Source organism: Elgaria multicarinata, chromosome 17 (genome assembly GCF_023053635.1).
Source record: "Elgaria multicarinata webbii isolate HBS135686 ecotype San Diego chromosome 17, rElgMul1.1.pri, whole genome shotgun sequence".
NCBI lineage: Eukaryota > Metazoa > Chordata > Lepidosauria > Squamata > Anguidae > Elgaria > Elgaria multicarinata.
The window spans coordinates 16,516,649-16,543,027 of record NC_086187.1 but is presented as its reverse complement, the minus strand read 5'-3'; the positions used below and the strand labels follow the sequence as shown (position 1 = coordinate 16,543,027).

Sequence of the window (26,379 nt, the reverse complement as noted above, 5' to 3'; positions counted from 1 at the left end):
CCATTTAAAAAACAACAGTTCTGGGATCCGTTAGAAAACAAACTTAGCGTTGTTAAATGCTGTTAATGCCCGGGAGAAGAGAAAAGTCTTGACCTGGTGCCTAAAAGATAACAGTGTTGGAGCCAGGCGAGCCTCATCAGGGAGATCATTCCATAATTGGGGGCCACCACCGAAAAGGCCCTCTCCCTTGTTGCCACCCTCCGAGCTTCCATTGGAGTAGGCACTCGGAGGAGGACCTTAGATGTTGAGCGCAGTGAGTGGGTAGGTTCATGTCGGGAGAGGCGTTCCATCAGGTATTGTGGTCCCAAGCCATGTAGAGCTTTATAGGTTAAAACCAGCACCTTGAATTGGGCTCGGAAACGTATAGGCAGCCAATGCAAGCGGGCCAGAATCGGTGACAATGATGATAATAAGAAAGAAATAAGTAAAAAACAAACCATTGTGTAAACGTATTTCCCCGACCCCTCTCCTTTCAACGGCAGGTTCCTGGTGATCTGAGCCAAACATCTGAAGACCAGAGTTTGTCAGATTTTGAAATGTAAGTTGGTAGAAAGTTTGTGATTTGACGTGTCATTTTTGCAGTGGATTCAAGGGGAAGGGGGACCCAATGACAAATCATCACGAAGTGGTTTTTTTAAATCTGAGAGCACATTCCCTGTCCTGTAGTGGTTTCCAAACTTTTTCAGGTTACCGTCCCCTTGGTTCCACAAACTCATGCCCAGTGCCCCCTACCCTACCCTATAAAAAACATTATTCAGAATAGCGGTTTTCAATGACCCACTAAGGAAGATAATAACAATAAAATTCAAAACAGTAACAATTAATTGAATATTTATTCAAAATCCGAAGTACCTGTCGCAGGCTTGCCGAGGGAGGGAGGGAAAAGAGAGCGAACGCCTCTGTTTTGCAGCTGGCGTGGCGGGGCACACCAAGCAGGGTATGTCTCTTCATTAGTGTTTTGGTGCTTTTGAAACACTTCAATTCACCGTTAAAAGGACTCTTCTTAAACGGTATTAATACACGTGTGGTTTCTTCCCCTATATGTCTTGGGACCAAACTACCTTCTCCCATAAAAATGTCCCTGGGTTTTAAGACCTTCTGGAGAGGCGTTTCTCGGAAAAGGCCACCTTGAGCGCCCCCCTGCCACCCCTTTGCCTCTTAGCGCCCCCCTATGCAATCCCACCGCCCCCAAGGGGGCAGTACCGCCCACTTTGGGAACCACTGCTGTAGTATAAACCCCGTACACTTTGCTGTGAACGTTATCCTAAGTATTCCTTTTGGGCATTTTGTTAACTAGTACAGTGGGGTCCTCTTTCTGGATTATTTCTTCGTTCTCGCGTGCGTGCAGAGAGCACTGTGTTTTAAATATGTCTCTTCTTATTCAGATCAAATCGAGCTCTCATAAACGTCTGGATTCCCTCGGTCTTTCTCCGTGGAAAAGCAGCTAATGCATTTCATGTTTACCAGGTAGGTTTGGCGATTTAAAGGGATAATCTGTTGGAGGGTGGTGGTGGGTGAGTTCTGTCAAATGCTTCAATTATTCTTTTTTTGTACATCTAGAGTATTGCACAAACCTGGGATGGGTTGTAATGGCTTAAATTCCATTGCCGACCCTTTGATCGTGTATATTGCAATGCTATGTAGCGATGGGGGAGAAATGTGTTTAGTCCGCGTTTTGATATAAACCAACGTAATTTGCTCTTCCTAATCTGATAAGCAAACCGGAACTCAATTATCTTTTGGCTTTCATGCTTCCCTGATCAAAAATTTATTTATTTATTTATTTATTTATTTATTTATTTATTTATTTATTGCATTTCTATACCGCCCAATAGCCGAAGCTCTCTGGGCGGTTCACAAAAATTAAGACCATTCAAAGTATAAAACAACAATATAAAACCATAATATAAAATACAATATAAAAGCACAACCAAGATAAAAACAGCAGCAATGCAAAAATACAAATTTAAATTACAAATTTAAAACAGCAAAGTTAAAATTAATTTATAGACTTTTAAAATACTGGGAGAATAAAAAGGTGTCTAAAAGCATATAAGGTAGGTGCCAAGCGAACCTCCTTAGGGAGCTCATTCCACAGCCGGGGTGCCACAGCAGAGAAGGCCCTACTCCTGGTAGCCACCTGCCTCACTTACTTTGGCAGGGGCTCACAGAAAAATGCATACAACTACGCCCATGTTAGTGGAAATTGTTTGCAAAAAGGCATTTATCATGAGAAACTGTGTACTACTGACGATAAATGTGTGCAAATTTTTGAGCGGGTGTTTTACCAACAAATTTGCGAACTGGTGCAGAAATGGGATGGAGTGAACTAGTGCTTAAAAAAAATGGGACTTTGTAGAAATTGAAGCAGAGAGATTTGTCTTTCCCTATATGTCATATGTAAGTATGTAAGAAAATAGTCCTAGGGACCATAGCCACGTTGACTTTTTTTTAATTTTAAAAGTTCCTTAAGTAGTACTATTAATACACCACTCCTGTCGGAAAACTCCAGGGAGCAATTTGGGCGGAATGTGGTTCTTTCCCCTCCCACGCATTACGGCAAGGGCTTTATTTTTAGGATCTTCTCAGTGAACAATTACGCTTATGTAAATCGGAGGTGAGAAGAGTCCAGGATTTTCACACACGGAATACTTCCCATTCATGTTTGAGTTTCTAATCAAATCGGATCCCTATGCAGTCAGCGAAACATGGCAAGAGAAGACTGAGTGGGGAGACAGGATAGCACTCTTCAAGTACTTGAAAGGTTGTTACGTAGAGGAGGGCCAGGATCTCATGCCAGAGTGCAGGACACGGAATCATGGGCTCAAGTTACAGATTCTGGCTGGACATCAGGAAAAACTTCCTGACGGTTAGAGTGGTACGACAATGGAACCAATGACCTGGGGAGGCTGTGGGCTCTCCCACACTAGAGGCATTCAAGAGGCAGCTGGACAGCCATCTGTCAGGGATGCTTTAAGGCAGATTCCTGCATTGAGCAGGGGGGTTGGACTTGATGGCCTTAGAGGCCCTTTCCAACTCTACTATTCTATGATTCTCAAGATTTGCCGATTCGCACATCCCGAGATTTGCCGATTCGCACATCCCGAGATTTGCCGATTCGCACATCCCCACGCTTGCCAATTTTCACATCCTGCATTTTCCCAATTTGCGCATCCCACATTTTTGTGATTTGCACATCTGTAACATCACTCTGTAATATATACACTAGATAAGCATACGGATTGTTACACCTCCAACACTTATCATCCTGTGAGATACCCAGGAATTTGAATCGTTCTGGTGTCCAGCATGCCCCATAAAAGATCTTTTGCCTATTAAACCACAGCCTGAGGTCTCTGTTTAGATGGCTTCCCAGTTTTCAAGGCTGCTTCTCCATGGGAGGGCTTCGGTTTAGTTTCTAACCCTGCATTCCATTTAATCCTCCAGGGTCCAAGGGTATCTCGTACCAAGCCATGTAGGAATTTGTGTTTGTGTTAGCTTATCTGCGATGTGTCCAAACTCCATGCGGAAGTTCTTGAAGAAATACTTAAAAGTTCCATTTGCATCTCACCTCTAGATGGTGATAGTTACCAGCAGCCTATTATGTTCCTGCCACGACAAAATGATTCTTGCGGACGTATCTCTGTTTATATTCTCATTTGCTTCTTGGTCAGGTTTTCCCTCCTCCACAAATCCCGTTCACAGACGCCACAGTAAATCTAATAGTCCCCTGCAGTGGGCAGCTGTTGACATATCAAGCATTGATAAATTATTGGGAGTATAAAGCCTCTCTGAAAGATTACTTGAGGGATGTGTGTTTACACAGTAATTGCTATGGGGTGAGCTTACATTAGCTATGGTATAAGTTTTTACTATTTTCTTTATAGGCCAGGATGTTATTGATGGGAAGAGAGTGACTGTCAATCGGGATGTGAGTTTATCTAATCAGCGTGGGCTAATTTAGATGTTTGGCTGCAGCGAACCGAGAAGTACTAGAAACGTTTAGTTTACATAGCACTGACATGGTTCTGATCCGTCTGGATCTGGTACCTAAGAAGCAAGACAAGATGGTGTTGTAGCTGGGGCAAAATAGCTCTATGGGATCTGTGAACCCAGAAAAAGTCTGGGGAATACTGAAAGCTCATACACTGGCTGTTGCCGATTCACTGGTTGCAGCTGGGTCTGCCTTGACAGTAGCTTCAACTGGGTCTTCCTCCTCATGAGTAGACCTTTGCTCATGATTATACCCTGGATGAACAGGTCTTCTTGCTTGGAGTAGGAAACCAATCGCAAGGAGAAGGAACAGCAAGATCTTGAAGATCCAGGGATTGGCAGTAGGCCCCTTACTGGATGTTGGACTGAGCATGTGCCCAGTGTTGCCAACTCCTGGCACCAGTACTGTGCAAGAACCACAGTATAAAATCTCAGACAGTGGCCTACTTTAGCACAGCAACGCATCAGTACCATTCATTGAAAAATGGAGGCTATAAAGCAGAGGGAGGCAAAATGGTGCCCTTCAGATGTTTTGGACTACAGAATGGTGCCCTGCAGATATTTTGGATTCCCACCATCCTTGATCATTATCCACGTTGGCCGGGTCTTATGGAGGTTGGAGTCCAAAACACCTGAGGAGCACTAAATTACCTATCCCTGCTGTGAAAAGCTCTCCTCCGTTTAAGCACCTCCACGAGAGAAGAATTGCAACCTTTTTCTTAGCATCGCTGTAGCATGGTGCAACTCTCTTCACCCTTGTTCTTCAGCCAGATTGCGCTGGATAGCAACATCTACTTTGCAATTCTGCAAAAGGCGCCTAAGGCGTCTTTGATTTTGGGAAACCGAGAACATGTCATCCGTGTATAATAGAACTGTTAATTTCTTGTCCGTGAGGCTAACTGCAAAAATAAAAATTACAAAAAGGAACTCCCTTGCAGCTTTTTAACTACATAATTAACATATAAATTAAATGATAGAGGAGGGTGAGTACAACCCCATTGAATGCCTGGAGAGACAAAAATAGGATCAGTTAAGTATCATCCAGGCCCACTCTGACTATCAACTCTGTATTTAAGTATGAGTTCCTAAAAAGGAGCAACATAATTTTGTGCGTAAGTAATCTGTGCTGAAGGCACGGAGAGCAGATGACGGATCGTCCTTCCAAAGCTATCTAGCAGTAGTTCTGGACTATCTGTGTACCAAACTAAGTGTGTCCTGAGCCTCGTCCGCACCAAATTTCAATTCTCTGGGTTATGCGGGAAGTAGCTTCATTATTTTGAAGTATCCTTATATGGAAGAAGTGTAAAAATGGCCCATTTCCAGATTTGGCTGGCAATCCGTGTGTCTTGGACTCTGTAAATAGTATACTTTAGTTTTCTATGCAATACGGATCTGCACACACAGACACAGACCTGCATATACATCTCTGTGTGTGAGGTGGAGAAAAATCCCAGCCCTCTGGAGAGATGCCGCCTGAAAAGACAGGCACACAGAGTGAACTAGAGGCCTCCTTGTGAGAAAGGGTCTCCTTGCACATAGGAGGCTTACTCACAAGGAGGATCTTTTCAGCTGCAGTCACGAAGAGCTCGCAGCTTAGGTGTGACTCGGAGAAGCTCTGCATAAAAACAGCAGTCTAACGCTAGAGTAGCTGGGGGGAAAATGTCAAGCAGACCTACCTAGACCCAGCTTCCCTTGCCTTCACTGCTGTTTTGACCGATTCCTGGTGTGTGTATGTCTGGGTTGAACTCTGACTCTCCTTCTGCCTGCTTCTTGTCTGCATCAGGTAGGGTGACCATATGGAAAGGAGGACCGGGATCCTGTATCTTTAACAGTTGTACAGAACAGGGAATTTCAGCAGGGGTCATTTGTAGGCATGCAGCACCTGGCAAAATTCCATCTTCATCACAACGGTTAAAAGCTGCAAGAGCCCTGCCCTCTTGTGTATCCCATCACTCTAGTGAAGGCAGGGCTTCTGCAGCTTTAACTGTTGTGATGAAGAGGGAATTTCTCCAGGTGCTGCATGCCGACAGATGACATCTGCTGAAATTCCCTTTTCCGTACAACTGTTAAAGATCCCTCTCTCAAAATACTAGAACCTGGGGTCATCCCATGAAGCTGAATCGTGGGAGTTTCAGGACAGATAAAAGGAAACGCTTCTTCACAGAGCCCATAGTTATGGGATTCACTACCACAAGATGTAGCGATGGCCCCCAATTTGGATGGCTTTAAAAGGGGGTTGGATGAATTCCTGGAGGAGAAGGCTATCACTGGCTACTAGTCCTGATGGTTATGTGCTACCTCCAGTATCCGAGGCAGCAAGCCTGTATACACCAGTTGCTGGGGAAGATGGGTGCTAGGGTGCTTTTGCACCATGTCCTGCTAGTAGGTCCCTGGCCGACAGCTGGTTGGCCACAGTGTGAACAGAGTCCTGGACTAGATTGACCCTCAGTCTGATCTTGAAGGGCCCTTCTTATGTTCTCAGAAGCCCTGCCCTCCTTTCCATATGCTCACCCTACTGTTACCTGGACTGGACTCTGACCCCCTATTGCCTTGCCCAGTGTTTCCTTGGAACCTTGTAGTCCGTCACCTGGATTATTGAGATCTTGCCTTGTATCTGTTCCCTGTTTTTGCTGACCACCTCGGATCCTTGAACCTGCAGGTGCTAGGCTCAGACTCGGGGGGAAATGTGACACCTGACTTACTTCTGTGTGCCAATGCAGTCGCTGTCTGGTGCTCTTCTTCCCCCTTTAATTGGATAATGGATTTATCACTCCTTCGGCTGATGCTTCTGCATACAGTTCCAAGCGTTGTTTTACCGGTCTGTAATTTATTTATTTTTTTAATCATCTTTTATTATTTTGCGTTTGGGTTTTTTTTAAAAAAAGAAACCTCCAAAATTACCATGTTTGCGATCTCTATGCTAGTGTTAAAACATGGATTTGTTGTGATAAAAGCTCGTTATTTATAATTAATATTATATCTCTGCTGAAGTAACGAGAGAGCTTCTTACATCGAAGCTGAAACGGTCCATTGTTCTGTTTGTTTTTCATTACTGTGAAACGATTACTATATATATACTATATTAACTAGATCATTTTTAAAGGACCATAAATGCAGCCTTGCAGCTGTGTCAAAATGTAATTTTCCTCCGTTTCCCCCCAATTCTTCTTGCTGCTACTTCAGAGAGCTATTGAGTATTCACCTTGGTTTTCTGCTGCTGCAGTTAAAAATCTTTGGGTTAAATCAGAAAATGCACCCGAGTTCTGTCTCCATCTCTGTTACGTTGTGGGTTTTTTTGGCATTTCCAATATCACTTTTATTTAAAAAAACCACAACACCATCCTAATTGGATTGTGTTGGATTATTAACTTTGCGGGGGTGGCGGGAAACCCAAAAGAAATTTGATGGGTGGGCTTTGCTTTCATTTTAATATTTGATGTTTGGAAAAACCTCCCCCTCCCCGACACACTCACATTGGAGTGACTGGATGTAAGTGAGTTTGTTAATGAGCAGAAATATGGACTTCACAGAGTTCCAAAATGCTGCTAAGAGACCTGTGTAGCCTAACGCAGTGAGTGGATTTGAGCAGGCTTTAGCTGACAAGAGCAGGGTTCATTCCCTGGATGGGCCTCTTGTAGTTATATCATCTTTTTCTCATGGAGTCTTAACTCAAGATGACCTAGGAGGTTTTCACTCTTAATGAGGCACTAGAAAAGGCAATTAATTTCCCAAGATGAGATGCTTTGAGGACCTGCGAGAAGGAACCTCCCTGCTTCTTCTGAGAGGGGGAGAGGGATGCAGCCTGACAGCTCTTGAACAGAGGAGCCTATAAGATCCGATGCACAGGCTTCGTGCTTTGGTCTCGCTTCAAGAGGAACTGCGTGCGCTACCGGCCTGGAGAACCTGCTGTATCTCAAAGGGACGGCTCCCATCTATCATGGCCCTGGTTAGGCCTCATCTTGAGCATTGTGTCCAGTTCTGGGCACCACACTTCAAGAAGGATGCAGACAAGCTGAGGGTGTTCAGAGGAGGGCAACCAGGATGATCAGGGGTCTGGAAACAAAGCCCTATGAAGAGTGACTGAAAGAACTGGGCATGTTTAGCCTGGAGAAGAGAAGATTGAGGGGAGACATGAGAGCACTCTTCAAATACTTGAAAGGTTGTCACACAGAGGAGGGCCAGGGTCTCTTTTCGATCCTCCCAGAGTGCAGGACACGGAATAATGGGCTCAGTTACAGGAAGCCAGATTCCAGCTGGACATCAGAAAAAAACTTCCTGACTGTTAGAGCAGTGCCACAATGGAACCAGTTACCTAGGGAGGTTGTGGGCTCCCCCACACTAGAGGCCTTCAAGAGGCAGCTGGACAGCCATCTGTCAGGGATGCTTTAGGGTGGATTCCTGCATTGAGCAGGGGGTTGGACTCGATGGCCTTGTAGGCCCCTTCCAACTCTGCTAGTCTATGATTCTATGATCCAGCTAAGAGAGCTCACTGAGCTGGAAGGAGGTGCTACCTTTATTTGCATGTACTGTATATATCCTGCATCCCTGTTCCATCAATGAACTGTCACCTTTTTGCACAAGTGGCTTGTTTCATCTTGATAACCGAAAGAACCTGATTGATGACTTGGACCTGGCAGAACCAGAACCCAACTCAACCCACTGTGGTAGCAAGGACCCTCAAAATCAGATGACTCCTTTGGAGAGGGTACCTACAGCTAGTAAAGGAGTCAACATCCTTCTACCTCCCTTTTTGCCCCGTCATCCTCCCCCTGGCATATGCGACAAGGAACAGTTCATGAAATGTCAACTGTTGATTGTCATTGCACTGGGAATATGGGTTGGGTTTTGAATTATGCAAGTTTTTATTCCCAAAGGAACTTAAAGTATGCCACAGGAATGAACAATGTAGCTCCTGTTTTTCCCTGTCCAAATCCATGTTTTGTACCTACTTAGCTATAGGGCAAGATCAATGGCAAAAGCTATCTTGGAACCATCTGTCTTCGTATCAAGACTAAGCCATGTGCAGCTGTCATCTAGGGAGTTGGCAGCTGGAGGAGAAGGCTGTCAATTGCTACTAGTCCTGATAGTTGTGGGCTACCTCCAGTAGCAGAGGCAGTAAGCCTATGTACACCAAGGAACATGGGTGAGGAAATGTTCTTCCACTCGTGTCCTGCTTGTGGGTCCCTGGTCGACAGCTGGTTGGCCACTGTGTGAACAGAATGCTGGTCTAGATGGACCCTCGGTCTGATCCAGCAGGGCTCCTCTTATGTTCTTATGAGTTGTAGCAGAAGGGCTAAGCCAGGAGTCAGAGGCAAGAAACACACTAGACTAGTGGTGTCTGTGGCTGTCTGTATAGTTCTGGCCTCCAGTATGCCTGTGCGCAACAGTTGCTGGGGAATATGGGAGCACCGTGTCCTGCTTTGGTGGTCCCTAGTCAACAGCTGGTTGGCCACTGTGTGAACATAGTGCTGGACTAGATGGACCCTTGGTCTGATCCAGCAGGGCTCTTCTTATGTTCTTCTTCTTCTGATGAGCATGTACGAGACAAATCTTCAGATTAGCAACCGAAATGCAGCAAAATGGATCCTGCCCTTCTGGTCGGGAGCAAGCATCTTTCTGGAACCCGAGGCCGAAGGCTTCCAGTAAATGCTGCTGGCGTTCATCTTACATATTATTGGATAATGCCTTATTAAAACAAAATGAAGCCCTTATGGGCTTTCTCGCAGGATTACAGCTTATCGCAGTTTTGCTTAATGGGTTGAAACCACTGAGCCAAAATATTAGAGAAATGAAAAGAGGACACTTCCAAGTCCATAAAATGAAGTGCGGATTTTCAGTGTGGATGAAGCACGAGCGGAATTGATGGAATCCCCCCTTCCCTTTTGCAACCAGAGAGCTCTTTAATGGCATTTAATTCTCCCTGCTGGTTGGACTGCCAAATTTTTAAGATTAATTTATTTTTTATTGGTGTATCTTTATTACTTGGGAAATGGCCCTCTAATCCTCATCGCCATGTTTTATTGCTCTTTGAAACACAATAGCTGCGTTTACATATAAATTGTCATCAGTTTGATACCATTATGCCCACCCCTCCCCAATGGAAATGAGTAGATTTTCTTTCTGGTGAGCGTTTTGTTTGTTTTATTCGTTTTATTTTGGCCTCTTCATATTGAGCTCATTAAGACCTGGCTAGCCCTGCTGTTTGAGCCAAGTACGAGCGGTTGAGGCCTGCTGTGAAGTGAGAAGGTAATCTAAAATAGCGGAACTGACACCAGGCACAACCGATGAAGTCATAGAATTATAGAATAGTAAGAGTTGGAAGGGGCCTATAAGGCCATCAAGTCCAACCCCCTGCTCAATGCAGGAATCCACCCTAAAGCATCCCTGACAGATGGTTGTCCAGCTGCCTCTTGAAGGCCTCTAGGGTGGGGGAGCCCACAACCTCCCTAGGTAACTGGTTCCATTGTCGTACTGCTCTAACAGTCAGGACGTTTTTCCTGATGTCCAGCTGGAATCTGGCTTCCTGTAACTTCAGCCTGTTATTCCATGTCCTGCACTCTGGGATGATCGAGAAGAGATCCTGGCTGGGCACCTTAAACGTCACAGTGCAGAAAATGAACCAGGAGAAAAACAACACCATCTTTTCTGGCGCAATTTCTTTTTCATCTGAATATCCATATGCCGGTTGCTGTTCCTCTTCTTTCACACAAGGGGATTAGGAGGGATTAGTTTCAGTAAGACTTTGCGAGCCTGAGTCACACTTTACCGTGGGTTCTCCCAGGCTAAGCATTTGCGATTCTGCTTTGATGACTTTCCGCTGTTTTCTTTAGGCATTTAAACAACTTTTTAGAGAATTGAAAACACTTCGGTTAAGCCGAAACGACGCCAAATGTGTTGTTTGGATCAAAATGTTAGGAATAATGAGATGTGTTTCGGATCAAATGTTATGAAAAATGGGATTACGTCTCACATGAAGGTGGAAGATGATTGTGTTTCAGTGGATAATTAAGGTCAGGGCTTTCTTTTAGGTGTTCATAAGTATTTTCCGCTGTAATGAGTTGACAGCCTCTTTTAGTATGTTGACTCCTATTACACAGTATTCACATTTTAAGCCTAATAATTCATGCCCAGTACAGGAGGGTCTCTAATTCCATTCTATTATATATATTTATTTTGCTCCAGTACCAGTATGGGGCATGTTTCAAAGTCCATGTCTCAATTCCAGTAGATTACAGGTTATGCATGTATATCATCATCATCATCATCATCGCATTTATATCCCACCGTTTTTTCCTCCAATGAACCCAAGGTGGGGTACATCCTCCTCTCCATTTTATCCTCCCAACTACAACCCTGTGAGGTAGGTTGGGCTGAGAGTTTGTGACTGGCCCAAAGACACCCAGTGGGTTTCCATGGCCAAGTGCGGACTAGAACCCGGATCTCCCGACTCCCAGCCCAACACCTTAGCCACAACACCACACTGGCTCTCATACCACACATAGTATGTATAATAGTACCGTACATACCTTGTTCGCAATGTTCAGCTATTGGGCTTGGTTATCTCTTGGGCAATATAGAAACAAACCAAATAAATAAAACCTTATGGAACAGTGTGGCAAACAAAGATGCCAATCATATTCCCATATCATGATTGTGGTTGGGTAGCACACAAAGTGACAGTTAGGGCCAAAGAAGTGAGGACCTAAAATTAAAATGTTTCAGTGCAGAGTAGTCCTGTTCAGTGTTCCAGCCAGCCATGCCCTTCTTTCAAAATACTCCATTCCATGATTATTATTTTTTTGTCCCTTATGGTTTTCTTCTCATGTTCTTTCTTCTTCTGTGTCTGCAAACCTACTTTCTACTACTCTAATCAGCCCAACCTGCAAGGTGGGGATAGAAGAAGTGAATAATATTTCAGTGCAATTGTCCATTCTCAGCTCTAGTCCAAATCCCAGCTTGCAATATGGATCCAATATCCGCTGGATAAAAAATGCAAGGTTGTTGTAAACATCTCACAGCCTGACCTGAAGTATTTACACTGCAGGGCTGACATGTTCCTCTCTCCTACCATACTCTTTCTGGCCTGCAAGGTAGAGATTGAATTGCACTGGCTTTGAAATTCACATTACCATGGATTTTTTAGATGTTTCAGATTCAGTAAGAACTGGGGAAATAGAGAGGTAGGGTGGGTGGACAAAGTGGTGTCCAGTCACAGCTCTACTAAAATCTTGGATGTCTCCTTTGACTTCCATGGGCTTCTGTCCCTGGGGCCATTTTAAAATAGTTTCTCAGTGTGACCCAGGAAATTGATCTATCCAGGCAATGAGAGGGTTCTTTCTTCATCCTTTATAATATCTATGATCTCTTCCACCTTCCTCCCTTTCCAGCTACTCCATTCCATTCTTCCACGTGGTTGTCACTCCCTTGCTTCTGACCCTCTGTCATTCTGTGGATGCTGCCATCACGCAAATTTGTGCAGGTGTGTGTGTGTGTGTGTGAGAGAGAGAGAGAGAGAGGACTGCAGCGATTAAAAAATAATAATCCCGTAGAGATCCCAAACTGTTCCCAGTTGTGCCTGTTATTTAAGATGCTCACACACAATATACTACATTAAATAACTAATTCCATGAGCAGTGTCACATCTCATTTGGCCCTTCAAGCAGGCCAACAGAAATGGCAGCAAAATATATGTCATAGTCTCATCACTCATCTGTCCGGTTGTGCACAAGCTTGACCAGAGTACACCAACAGAACAGCAACATACGTGCTGACCAACAGTTTTCATATTGCAAGTGTGTGTGTGTGTGTGTGTGTAAGAGAGAGAGAGAGAAAGAAGGGTTCAGGAAAGGAAAGAGAGAAATTTCACACACAGAAAGTCACACTTATAACACAGCCTAAGGATATTTCGAGCTAATTGATTACATGCACACACACTTATATATGTATGGAATTGGGTCTCTTTTCCGAAGTAGCTGGAAATCCCTTTAGGCCATGTTAAATCATGAGGCCTTGAAAACCCAAGGGACTAAAACTGCCTGAGGAAGGTAAGGTAAGGTTCTAAGGGCCATCACAGGCAACCATAGGTGAGAGCCAAGAGGTGAAAGAGTGTAATCCTAGTGACAGGTGCACTAAAATAGTAGTTTCATGAGAAACGATAATGTTAATTCTTAGATAGAATCGAGGGAGGTGACCTACTTGTCCACCATGACTTATTCCCCTAGGAGTTTTTTTTTGGTGGAGTGTGTGCATGGGTGTGAGGTTGCAATTTAAGTCATTGCAAACATTGTTGCAATTTAAGTAATTATGGACTGGATGAAGGCCGATAAACTAGATCTCTATCCCGATAAGAGGTACTTGTTGGTGGGCAGTTCTTTGGACTTAGGAGGTTGGCATCCAGTCTTCTTTGGTCAGCGTCATGCTTCCCCTAACAGCCCCGGCTTGCAGTTCGGGGATGCTGTTGGATCCAGCTTTTTGGATGAAAATAAGAGATCTCATTTTAATCTAATGGCGAGAGCCACGAGCCCTCCGCTGCGCAGTAAACAGGCAGAGACTCAAACTTCCAGTCAACCCTCTTTTATTTGACCTTCTCAATCAGACTCTGTCCAAGCCCAAAGATGCCGCCCCCAGGGTCTAATCAGCAAAGCCTGAGTACTCTGTTAGGGGAAAACTTCAGTAGGGCAGAGCGCTAAACTAACAATGGGCTACTTCACATAACCTGCTCCTGCTGGACTCTTCCCCCCCCCCCACAGGGCAAACTGCCATCTTGGCCCTGTGGGGAAGAAGAAGGACCGAGGGGACAGGAGCAGGCAGAAGTAACATCGGGACCTACTCCTGCTGGACTCTTCCCCCCCCCCCACAGGGCAAACTGCCATCTTGGCCCTGTGGGGAAGAAGAAGGACCGAGGGGACAGGAGCAGGCAGAAGTAACATCGGGACCTACTCCTGCTGGACTCTTTCCCCCCCCCCCCCCACAGGGCAAACTGCCATCTTGGCCCTGTGGGGAAGAAGAAGGACCGAGGGGACAGGAGCAGGCAGAAGTAACATCGGGACCTACTCCTGCTGGACTCTTTCCCCCCCCCCCCACAGGGCAAACTGCCATCTTGGCCCTGTGGGGAAGAAGAAGGACCGAGGGGACAGGAGCAGGCAGAAGTAACATCGGGACCTGCTCCTGCTGGACTGACTCTCTCTCTCTCTCTCTCTCTCTCTCTCTCTCTCTCTCTCTCTCTCTCTCTCTCTCTTTCTCTCTCCTCCCTCCCTCCCTCCTTGACTCCTTTTCCTTGTGTGTCATGTCTTTATTAGATTGTAAGCCTGAGGGCAGGGACTGTCTTTTTTGCTAAGTGTAAGCCGCTCCGAGAGCCTTTTTTGGCTGAGGAGCGGGGTCTAAGTATGATAAATAAATAAATAAATAAATAAATAAATAAACCTGAATTGGTTCCGATGCCCCTCCTTCAGGGTGGGTCCTTGTCTCGGGTGGGTGGAGTCTCCTGCCTCTCATACGGTCCGCCCTCTTTGATCGATGGCGGACTCTTGCGTCTGCCAAGTCGTGCCCCTCCTCGTCCTCTGTGAGAAAGAGTTTTCCCATGGGGGAAGGGAAGGTGGCAACTGTTCTTCATCTACCCATTCTCTTGGTATTGTATTCTCTCTGTATTTGAACAGCGTATAAATTTAATTTTAACTTTGCTATTTTAAATTTGTATTTCTGCACTGCTGCTGTGTGTTTATATTGTATTTTATATCATGTTTTTATACTGTTGGTTTTCTATTTTGAATGGTTTTTCATTGGTGTGAACCGCCCGGAGAGCTTCGGCTATTGGGCGGTTTAAAAATGAAATAAGTAAATAAATTCTTATGCCCTTGGGAAGATGCTTCCCTGACTCCTGGAGAGCGTTGGATGGGGCATTCCCTCCTTTGCCCTTCATCCCGACTGTTCTTCTATCCCCTCCTCTAAATCTGAATTGGAATCTTCGGACTCCGCAGGGAGCCTGGGCCCAATCCTGACACTAATATAGTGCACCCAACACTGAATCAATTCAAGACTGTTGGGCGGAAGGGGGAGAACTAAGTTGTGCTTTGACCGTTTGTAAAATAAAAACCAAATACTTGGAATTGGTGATTGTGGCGTTACCCGCATTTGCAGCCGCGATTTGCACAAATGTTACTTTTCAGAATTTTTTTTACAGAAATTCTGCCAGCTGGCCTGACTCCTTGTATGCTGAGTTGGGCCAGTTGGCAGAAGATGGGATGGAGTTGGAGCGGCCGAGCCACCAAAAGCTTGTTGAGCCCCATCCCCACAACGGTATCCCTCCGACATCTCTAGGGTTGTTGAATAAAAGGGGCAGGGAACTCAAAGGGCACCCAGGCGGCGCTCTGGCAACCTTCACTATTCAGTCCCGTGTTCTTTCTCCCTGCTCTACCCCATCTCTTCCTAGATTGAATCATGAGTTGACGATCGCGCCAGGCCTTACCTTTGCTCCTTCGCAACCCCCCTCTCTAATGCCAGAGGAAATTGGCTTCTCTCTGTGGAGTACCATGGAAAACTAGCAATTATAAAACCATCGGTATGACAGTCGCAGAGCTGTAGCATTTAAAGCGGATATAATTGGATGCCTGAAACATTCGTTAAAAGTCCTGAGCATCACGGCTTTTGTTTGGGAGCTGGGAATGAGGAATGCAAGTTTCTAGTTGCTGTGTTGGTTCTGGAGAAAAACCTTTAAAACGGGATTACATTGGGCCTCTTCAAATGCTATCCCGGCAACACATGCACACTTAATGCTTAAGAACCAGTTTCAGGCTCATGTGGACTACATAACCATGGTTTAAACATGCTCACAAACCATTTGCTGCAAAAGGGTTAGTGGCGTAACCCCAGCTTAGTGTGTTGTCTGAACAGGCCCAATGCGTATAAAACCCACAGCGCCTGAATTTGCGTGATAACCGTGCCCATTTGAACGCGAGGTCTCCTTAGAATCATAGAATAGCAGAGTTGGAAGGGGCCTACAAGGCCATCGAGTCCAACCCCCTGCTCAATGCAGGAATCCACCCGAAAGCATCCCTGACAGATGGTTGTCCAGCTGCCTCTTGAATGCCTCTAGTGTGGGAGAGCCCACCACCTCCCTAGGTAACTGATTCCATTGTCGTACTGCTCTAACAGTCAGGAAGTTTTTCCTGATGTCCAGCCGGAAACTGGCTTCCTTTAACTTGAGCCCGTTATTCCGTGTCCTGCACTCTGGGAGGATCGAGAAGAGATCCTGGCCCTCCTCTGTGTGACAACCTTTTAAGTATTATTTATTATTTATTTATTTATTACATTTTTATACCGCCCAATAGCCGAAGCTCTCTGGGCGGTTCACAAAAATTAAAACCACAATAAAACAACCAACAGGTTAAAAGCACAATTACGAAATACAGTATAAAAAGCGCAACTTGGATAAAACCACGCAGCAAAATTGATATAAGATTAAAATACAGAGTTAAAACAGTAAAATTTAAATTTAAGTTAAAATTAAGTGTTAAAATACTGAGTGAATAAAAAGATAGTGAATAAAAGAGAGTGAATAAAAAAGTGCTATCATGTCTCCCCTCAATCTTCTCTTCTCCAAGCTAAACATGCCTTGACCTCACGGTCCTGAGCCCAGCAGATTTTCGATCACAGGGTCAGAAGATGCCGTGTTTATTTAATCGGACCTCTCTTCAGCACAGGGCTTAAATTTATTCAAGTGTGTTTGTGTGCATGCCATGTCTTGTTAGAGGAGTTTACTTGGCCACAGTGCCTGGAAGGGGGCGGGGCAGAAAGGGCGTTGGTTAGGCCAATTTCAACAATCTCCACCTGAAAGGAAGAGAGGCATTTATAGATCTGCCTGAAAATAAGCAATCCATCCCATTTCAAGCACTTCTTGAGTGGGATCCATTACACTGAGTGGTGAAAGCATGAAAGAATAGGGTGGATAAAGTAGCTCTTAGGAACTTGCTGCGTGAACTGCAAAGCGTTAAGAAATCTTCTCTGTTAGCATCTTCCTACAATGAAATCCTCTAAAGTGCCTACATTCTTAAGGGGCATTTAGGGACTTGGTGCTAGTGGGATACACAATATTCCTCTGAGATTACGCACCTCCGGATTCAGGCTCAGTTAGGAAGAAGCACAGCATAGTGGCCCTGTTCAGAAGACACCTTAAACCATGGCTTTAACCAAGGTGAATAAGGCTTTCTGTCTTAACCACCGTGGCTAAAACTGTGGTTTAAGGTGCCTTCTGAACACAGCCCGGCTTTCTGGCTTAACCACCATGGTTAAAGCTGTGGTTTAAGGTGTTTTCTGAACACAGCCCAGCTTTCTGGCTTAACCACTATGGTTAAAGCCATGGTTTAAAGTGTCTTCTGAACACAGCCCGGCTTTCTGGCTTAACCACCAAGGTTAAAGCCGTGTTCTGAATGGGGGCAATGGCAGCTAGTACATAGTTACAATATGAGCTCTCTCTCGCTGACCTGGTTTACCTAATCATTGTCACCCACAGTGGCTAGCAGCATGTGCCGTGGGCCTCATCTCCAGCCCACATGGCCATGTACCAGTATGGGGAATGCTGCTCTGATCCTTACACCACACTGCCTCTCATCTCTGCTCCCAAAGCCAGTACTAAAATCTGCACCACTGATGAAGGTAGAAGCTGAAACGATTCAAATCATTTTAAATCCGCTTCTCTTTTATCAGTCACTTCTTCGACATGAATATATGCCTTTTAATAATCATCTCTATGTTCTTGCTCCTTGTAATGCACATGTTGCCTTTTTCCTCATCAGGTTTTTATCACAAATCCCATTTTTCATGTGTTCCACTACAGAGAAAATCATAGTGTTGGTGAATCATGTAGTTCAGTGTTGCATATTAAGCTGTAACCTGCTGTTAAGTAATTAAGGATCCCGATACGACGATACACTGTAATTTAATTTTTAAAAGATGGCAGAAATATTTATTCATTTCTTGTGTAAATTGCCAAAGGTTTTACCTGGTCTTTTCTTTTAAAAACAAGGATAAGGATGGACTGGTGCTTCTTTCAGCGACTTACAGTGGGACCTCATATTGGAGTGATTTTCTTACAATATATATAATTAAACATGAGAAGCCATAATGCATTTTTCTCCATGGGTACAAATATTTCATAGAATCATAGAATAGGTGAGTTGGAAGGGGCCTATAAGGTCATCAAGTCCAACCCCCTGCACAGTGCAGAGATCCCCCTTAAAGCATCCCTGACAGGTGGCTGCTCAGCTGCCTCTTGAAGGCCTCTAGTGTGGGAGAGCCCACAGCCTCCCTAGGTCATTGGTTCCATTGCCGTACTGCTCTAACAGTCAGGAAGTTTTTCCTGATGTCCAGCCAGACTCTGGCTTCCTGTAACTTGAGCCCATTATTCTGTGTCCTACACTCTGGGATGATTGGGAAGAGATCCTGGCCCTCCTCTGTGTGACAACCTTTCAAGACCTTCAAGAGTGCCATCATGACTCTCCTCAGTCTTCTCTTCTCCAGGCTAAACAATCCCAGTTCTTTCAGTCTCTCCTCATAGGGCTTCGTTTCCAGACCCCTGATCATCCTTGTTGCCCTCCTCTGAACCCCCTCCAGCTTGTCTGCATCCTTCTAGAAGTGTGGTGCCCAGAACTGGATGCAGTACTCAAGATGAGGCGTAACCAGGGCCGAATAGAGGGGAACCAGTACCTTAAAGCCTTCAGGCTGTAATCTTATACACGTTATCCAGGATAAGTGGTGTGGAGGAGGCAGCTGGGTCATTATGGGAGTGGAGAACCCAACGCGTATTGGTTGCTCCAGTGACTAGTAGTCACGATTGCTTTATGCTACCTCAGGATCAGAGGCAAACCCCCCTGAATTCTAGTTGTTGGGGAACAACTATCTAGTACACCTTCTCCAAGATGGTTTCCTCCAGATGTATTACCCATAATTCCCAGCCAGCATGACCATTCCAGTTGGGAATTATGGGAGCTGCAGTATTTTTATTTTTGGAGAATAATTCCCCGGTGGCAATCAGCTGTGACTCATGGGAAGCTGCTTATTAAATTGTGATTGCACCTAAACTGCCTTGCCTCTGGCTTCTCTCCTATTTTTGGAGTGGTCTCTTTTTTCTTTTCTTTTTTGGTTTGCTGCTGGTTTTGAGAACCTTGTAACTTGAAAACTTGCCATATGGGAGTTTTTCTAAGTGAACATTCCAGCATATGAATCTATGGGGAAAGGTGGCTACCCCATTGAAGGTTTCCTACAAAATGTTTGCACCAAACTGGCTTTCATTTCAAGCACAGCCTCTTTCAGAGCTGTGGTGTGAACCCAGAACGCTTTAGAACAGGAGTAGGCCAGCTAGTGGTGCCCTCCAGATGTTTTGTCTACAACTGGCATAATCCCTGACTGTTTGCCATGCTGGCTGTGGCTGATAGAAGTTTGTAGTCCAAAACATCTAGAGGTTCCTTTAGATCACAAACGCTGCATGGCCGTATTCAGACAGACACCCACCCACCCACCCACATGCACACACTGGTAACCCTACAGTCTACTCTAATAAAGAACCCCATCACTGACCCTAATCCTCAAAAGAGAACTGGCAGATTGATGCCCCAAGGTAGTGAAAGGGATTCAGCTGTAAAATTTGCTCCAACATAAATGGCACAGGATTTACGGCAGCTGCCTTTTAGCAATTGGGGAATTTAAGCTGTCAGAAGTTAGAAGTTTGGGAACACTTATAATACCTTGAAATCATAATTTCCTGAGCATCAGTATTCTCTGTGGAAAAAATGAACTACTTGTAATTTGAATCAAATTAAGAAGACTTCTTACACGGTCAACTCTGCTCCTCGTCTTTCTGTTCCTCATTCATTCATTCATTCATTCATTTATTGAAATGTTATTTATTTTATTTAAAACATTTCTTGGCCGCCATTCAGGGCAGGAGACCTCTCAACGTGGTGTACAACAATTAGGGATGCCCGTCGCTGGGAAATCCAGTTCTGTTCTGGCTCAACGGAGTTCCACAGCATGTGTTATAAGCCAAGCTGCTGGCTGTTACTGAACTACAGGAACTTCTCTGCAGATTTTTTTTGGGGGGAGGGGTGAAGGCTCTCCAATTTGTGCAAATTTCTGAGTGATGGCTGAACTTGCGCAAATTATGCAAATTCGGCCATGATTCGTGTGACTGGTGCAAAATTGGCTGTGATTTGGGCAGATTCATAAGAACATAAGAAATGCCATGCTGGATCAGATTAAGGGTCCATTTAGTCCACCTTGGGCATGAGCCCTTATTCTTCATTCTTTGCTGCAGGGGTTAGGGTGGCACTCCATGTTGTGGGACTACAATTCCCATTGTCCCTCACCATTGGCAATGCTGGTTGGGGAATGGCAGGCACTGTAGGAATTTTTTAAGAACATAAGTGCCCTGCTGGATCAGACCAAGAGTCCCATCTAGTCCAAAACTCTGTTCACGCAGTGGCCAACCAGTCGTCGGCCAGGGACCAACAAAGCAGGACATGGTGCAACAGCACCCTCCAACCCATGTTCCCCAGCAACTGGTGCACACAGGCTTACTGCCTTCAGATGTAATCTGCATAAGTTGCAGCAATTCATGCCAATTGCAGAAATTTGCATAAGTTCCAGAGTGACCCCCCAATGTGTAAAATTTCCAGAAAATCCACAAATTGGCCCGGCTCGTTGCAAACTGAGTCAGGTGCTGCAGTGGGAATAAAAGCTTAGGCAAATGCATTGAACTCCATCCCCCAAATGGATTTCTCCGACATTCCAAATGAGAATAAAACTCACAAAAGAAGAACTTATGTGGCAATAAAAATAGTAAAACAATACCAATAGCAGCAAATGTTCTAAACACAAGTATAGAACAAAACTTACAACACACCACTGCAGCCGTTCGTTCTTTCATCCCCCATGGGCTGAATCAGATTTTTTCCCTATTTCCCGAATTCGCACAAATTTGCATTTGGACAAATCCATGGACTCTGGAATTTGATACAAACTTAGTCATAGAAAAACACTCAAAACAGAAAAACGCTGCTCAAAATGGTGCATTTCCCTCATAGGCTATAGCAGGAAAATGCACATTTTGGGGGATTTGTGGGTTTGTTCAAGTACGAATTTGCGCAGATGCAAATTTGGGGGATTGGAAAAAATCCGATTCAGCCCATCAGCCGACAATGGAACAAAAGGCACCTGAAAGGTAGAAAGGATGGATTTTTCAACAACACACGTCTCTACCTCAACAGGAGCAGGCTCGGAACAGGAATAGTTTCGTGACCAGGTCCCCATTTGTAAACTTTCTAAACCTGTCATGCAGGCTGCAGACTCAAGCTTCTGTAGCTGATCGATAGCTTCCCGTTTTCAGAGACGCTTGACCTAGTACATTCTGGATATACGCGTTTTTATCCCCTGAGGCTTCCATCTTTTCCTTTCCTTTGTCCTTTTCACGGCAGAGACACCCCATGGCTGCTCACAATGGAACGAATTGGCTAGGTGCGGTGGGGGTGGACGGAGCAGGAGCCCTCCTGAGTGACAATTTGAAAATACCGTGCTAATGGGTCAGTCGCAAATTGGGGCTGTGCTAACATGCTTTTCATTCTGCTGCGTCCAGCATGGCATCCAGACAAAAGACGTCTGGAATCACGCCGAGGAACGGATCCTCACGAAGAAGCCTTAAATAAATATCTAACAGAAGGTTTCTTTGTTTTGTTATTGAGGGCGGAACAGCAAGCTATCCGAGGACTTTGGTGTCCAGGCAATTAATGAAGCTGAATCAAAGTTAATAAAGAAGCTCCAAGCAGTGAGAGCAGCAAAACTGTATAAATCGCCCCTTGCCAGATGGTTGGGTGCATTTTGCATATGCAGAGGGTGAGACCGCTGGTCCAGCTCGTCCAATATTGTCTCCTGTGAAGAGCATGAAAAGATCGGGCCCAACATCCCTGTGGAAGCAATCCAGGAAAGAATGGGAACAGATTCAGAGTCAGATGAGGAAGAAGCAGAAGGGGCGATGGAGCTCTCAAGGTTACATAAGAACATCAGAAGTGCCCTGCTGGATCAGACCAAGGGTCCATCTAGTCCAGCACTCTGTTCACACAGTGGCCAACCAGCTATCGGCCGGGGACCAACAAAGCAGGACATGGTGCAACAGCACCCTCCCACACATGTTCCCCAGCAACTGGTGCACACAGGCTTATTGCCTCGAATACTGGAGAAAGCACACAACCATCGGGGTTAGTAGCCATTGATAGCGTTTGCCTCCAGGTTGCGGAAGACTGGGCAAAGGAACAGTCTGGAAGGACATCTTCACGCAGTGTGCAGTTAAACTATGGAATTCACTTTCTCAAAATGTGGTGATGGCCACCCATTTGGATGGTTTCAAAAAGAGGTTGCAGAAATTCCTGGAGGAGGAGGTTATCCATGGCTACTAGTCCTGATAGCTGTATGCTACCTCCTGTATCAGATGTGGTCTGCCTATGTACACCAGTTGCCTGGAGTACATGGGTAGGAAAATGCTGTTGGACTCATGTGTGAACAGAATGCTGGACTAGATGGACCCTTTGGTCTGATCCAGCATGGCTCTTCTTATGTTCTAAGGGCCACTAGTGGCTAAAGTGTTGGACTGGGAGTTGGGAGGTTCAGGTTCTAGTCCCCACTTGGCCATGGAAACCCACTGGGTGACTTTGGGCCAGTCACAGACTCTCAGCTCAACCCACCTCACAGGGTTGTTGTTGTTGTGAGGATAAAATGGAGAGGAGGAGGATTATGTATGCCGCTTTGGGTTCCTTGGAAGAAAAAAGGCAGGATATAAATGTAATAATAATAATTTATTTATTTATTTATTTAATTACATTTATATACCGCCCCACAGCCGAAGCTCTCTGGGCGGTTTACAACATTTAAAAATAGTAAACATTAATAATAATAATAATAATAATAATAATAATAATAATAATATGCCTATGGATACTAGTTGCTGGGAACAACTCTGGGAGTGGACTACGACCCTTACATCCTGCTTATGGACTTCTCAAGAGGCAGCTGGTGATTGCTTTGGGGGATAGGATGTTGTCTTAGATTTGTCCACTGAGCATTTGGTTCAGACCCCCAGGCCTGAGTTTCTCTGCTCCTGCCTTAGATGGACATGTAATCCATCAGCAGGGCCTTTAGGGTTTTATGTCCTAGATTGCAATGCCTTTGAATAAAATGGATTTCCTCCACCATCTACTTCTGGCAGGTATACATCAGGATAAAAGACGATGAATGGAATGTCTATCGGAGGTACACCGAATTCAGAAGCCTGCATCACAAATTACAGACGAAGTACCACCAAGTGAGAAGTTTTAACTTCCCACCCAAAAAGGCCATTGGGAACAAGGTAACCACAGATGAAAGCATTGGGGGAAAGTGGGATGTTTATTCGCTATTAATTGTATCTTTAGGAAACGCACAAAGTCGCCTTGGGGGCCCTATATGGGCCAAAAGGGGAGTCATAAAAGTTTGGTTTTTTAAAGAAAAATACTGTTGTTTCCTCCAAGTTGATAAGAAGAGGAAGACAGGAGAGCAAAGGGATCTATGCTTACCCATATAAATTTGTATATTGTGAAATAGGCTAGGAATACATCAGATTTATTTATTTATTTTACAACTCAAGAGTCTGAAGGTATGTGGGGAGGAAGAAGAAAGTTGGAAATTGAGCACCCAGTTTATATTAGGCACTTTTAAAAATGATGATAAAATGGAAGGCGTTAAGCCCCAGCGGACGGCGGCTAGATTCCAGCTTCTGGTTTTCCAGGAAGGAAGTAGCGGTGAGTGCACCAGGTGCACAGAGCTGCGTAAAAGCGTGCATAAAGGCATTGTTCTTGTGGAATCAAGCAGGTCTAAGGTGTTCCTTCATCACCTCTACAAAGGTTTTGTGTGTTCTTTATCGCTTCCTGTTCAGATAGATCCTTTCGCGTGTATTGCACCCCTATTAGAGAATTCCTGCATTGAGGCCGCGATCCTATGAAATCTGTCCTGGATTCTTGTAAGCTTACTCAGAGGCTTACAAGCCTCCGGTGCAAGCAGGAGATGGGGCGGAGGTGTTGGTGAGTTCCATCACTCCTCCTGTTCTGTATTTTAGTTAGACAGGTGTTTTTTTTCCACCCATCTAGCTGGGACGCTGTGAAGGGGCGGGAAGGAGGCCGGAGAGGCCTATGCAGACTGCGTGAGTCAGTCTTTCCAGCCCCCCTGCCTACAGAACGCCTCCTTTGCCTCCTCTCTGAGTTCACTTCAGAGAGGCAGTCGGGGCATGGAGCGTGGATTCCTGGATGCAAGGACACCCCAATCTCTGATCCAGGAATTTGAAATATCCTATCCCCCTCCCCCTGCCCCAAACGTTGTCTAGGGGCCATAGGGTTGCTCTCTTAGTGGTACTCATTCATAGATCATTTGCACTATTTCCCTCCAGTTATTTACCAGGGATGCGTGCTTTTTCTTTTTTGTTTGATTCCCTGATTATTTATTTATTTATTTATTTTTTTAAGAAGTCCAATTTACTCTCCTAGTTCACTGCAAAATAAGGTTTTAAAAATCAAAATCGCTAAAAAGCTGGCAGTTACATTAGAGGCAGAATACTCCCAATTTTGACAGTCTTGTTGCTACCTTTTCACACTGTCAGTGCTGCTGTTTCAATTTGGCTGAACAAGAGAACGTGGTTTCCCTTAACTGCATTTTGGCTCCTGTCACGATCATAACCAGAGTATTCTGGACATGTATATTATCCAGGAGAGCTTGAACAGCCTCCTAGAACAGCCTTCGCCAACCTAGTCCTTTCCAGATGTTTTGGACTTCAGTTGCTGGGGAATAGCCGTGGGGCTGCAGTCCTCATGTCATGTTTGGGGGCTTCCCATGGGCACCTGGTTGGCCACTGTGTGAAATGAAACGCTGGACTCAGATGGGACTTTGGTCTGATCCAGCAAGGCTCTTCTTATGATGGTCGTAATGAGAGAGCAATATAGCCTCGTGTGGCGCAGAGCGGTAAAGCAGCAGTTTCTGCAGCTGAAACTCTCCCCACGGCCTGAGTTCGATCCCAGCGGAAGCTGGTTCTCAGGCAGCCGGCTTGGGTCGACTCAGCCTTCCATCCTCCCGAGGTCGGTAAAATGAGTACCCAGTTAGCTGGGGGACAGGTAATAACGGCCGGGGAAGGCAACGGCAAACCACCCTGCTATAATAGGCCTGCCAAGCTGGCGTCCCTCCAAGAGTCAGTAATGACTCAGTGCTTGCACGAGAGGGTCCTTTCCCTTTCCTTCCAATGAGAGAGCAAAGGCGGGAAGCAGTCTACATCAGCCTCCTCCAACCTAGTACCCTATAGATGCTTTGGACTACAATTCCCAGCATTCCTGAACATTCACCGTGGCCATTGGAGCTGTTGGGAGTCAAAGTCCAAAACATTAGAGGGGCAACCACTTTGACCAAGGCTGGACTACATCTTAACAAGGAGTATTTACAGCTGCCCTTGTGAACTTCACCACGTCCTACCTCCTCTTTCCAAGGTGCCTTTGTCCTTCATGTATCTGTGCATGGTTTCAGATAACAGGTGCCTCCTTACGGGCCGTTACATTAAAAAAAAAAGTGTGTGAAGAATGTTGAAGTTGCGCGTGCCCTCCTGAATAACCTCTACAGAAGCACCTCATGCATTTTGCTTTGGGTTCTGTCAGCCTAGCCTCTGATTTGATTCTTGCTCTTCCATCCATAGCTGGGGGTGGGGGGTAGCAGTTAGTCAAGATTGAACGTTAGGTATTTTTTGTTTGGGCGCTTCGGTTGAGTTTGCCGTTGGTACTGCGAAGTCTCACTTTTTCACAATGGGAGAGGAGCTTCCATGGCTATTGACACACCCTATGTCGCACTATATCAAACTATCTCATGTGACAGAACTGCTGGTCGGAAAGCAATACCACGTTGCCCCCGTGTGTTTCTGTATAAATTCTCAGCAATGGAGAAGGCGACTGCCATGATGAAAAGGTTGTGCAGTGCTATTAATTCTCCGGTCTGCTAAACCAGTGACGTGAAGGAGCTCCAGTACGTGCACAGAGATTGAAAGCCTTAACAGGAGTGGGGGGAAATCTGGAAAATAAGTTACATTACTAACTAGTCAATACCATCAAAAGAAGAAAATTGTAATATCTTGGGCATATTTTTCAAGGAAAAAAAATACACCCTTCTCCAACTTATTATACAAGGGAAAATTGAAGGAAAAAGATCAGTAGGAAGAAGACGAAAATCATGACTAAAGAAATAGGGAATAGTATAGCTGTATTCTGTACAATTATTTGCGCAGCAGCGTCGAAACCAAAAATTGTGGACCGCCCAGAGAGCTTCGGCTATTGGGTGGTATAA

General features: G+C 45.1%; 1 protein-coding gene across 3 annotated transcripts in view; it reads left to right on the top strand.

The window, feature by feature from the left end:
* Positions 1–26,379, top strand: part of SNX29 (sorting nexin 29) — a 235,980-nt gene that overhangs the window by 153,483 nt on the left and 56,118 nt on the right. For all 3 annotated transcript variants that reach the window (XM_063143273.1, XM_063143272.1, XM_063143274.1), the window contains exons 17-19: positions 483–538; positions 1,386–1,467; positions 23,240–23,380. In XM_063143273.1, coding sequence (XP_062999343.1) covers positions 483–538; positions 1,386–1,467; positions 23,240–23,380 — 279 coding nt within the window. The remainder of the gene's footprint in view (positions 1–482; positions 539–1,385; positions 1,468–23,239; positions 23,381–26,379) is intronic.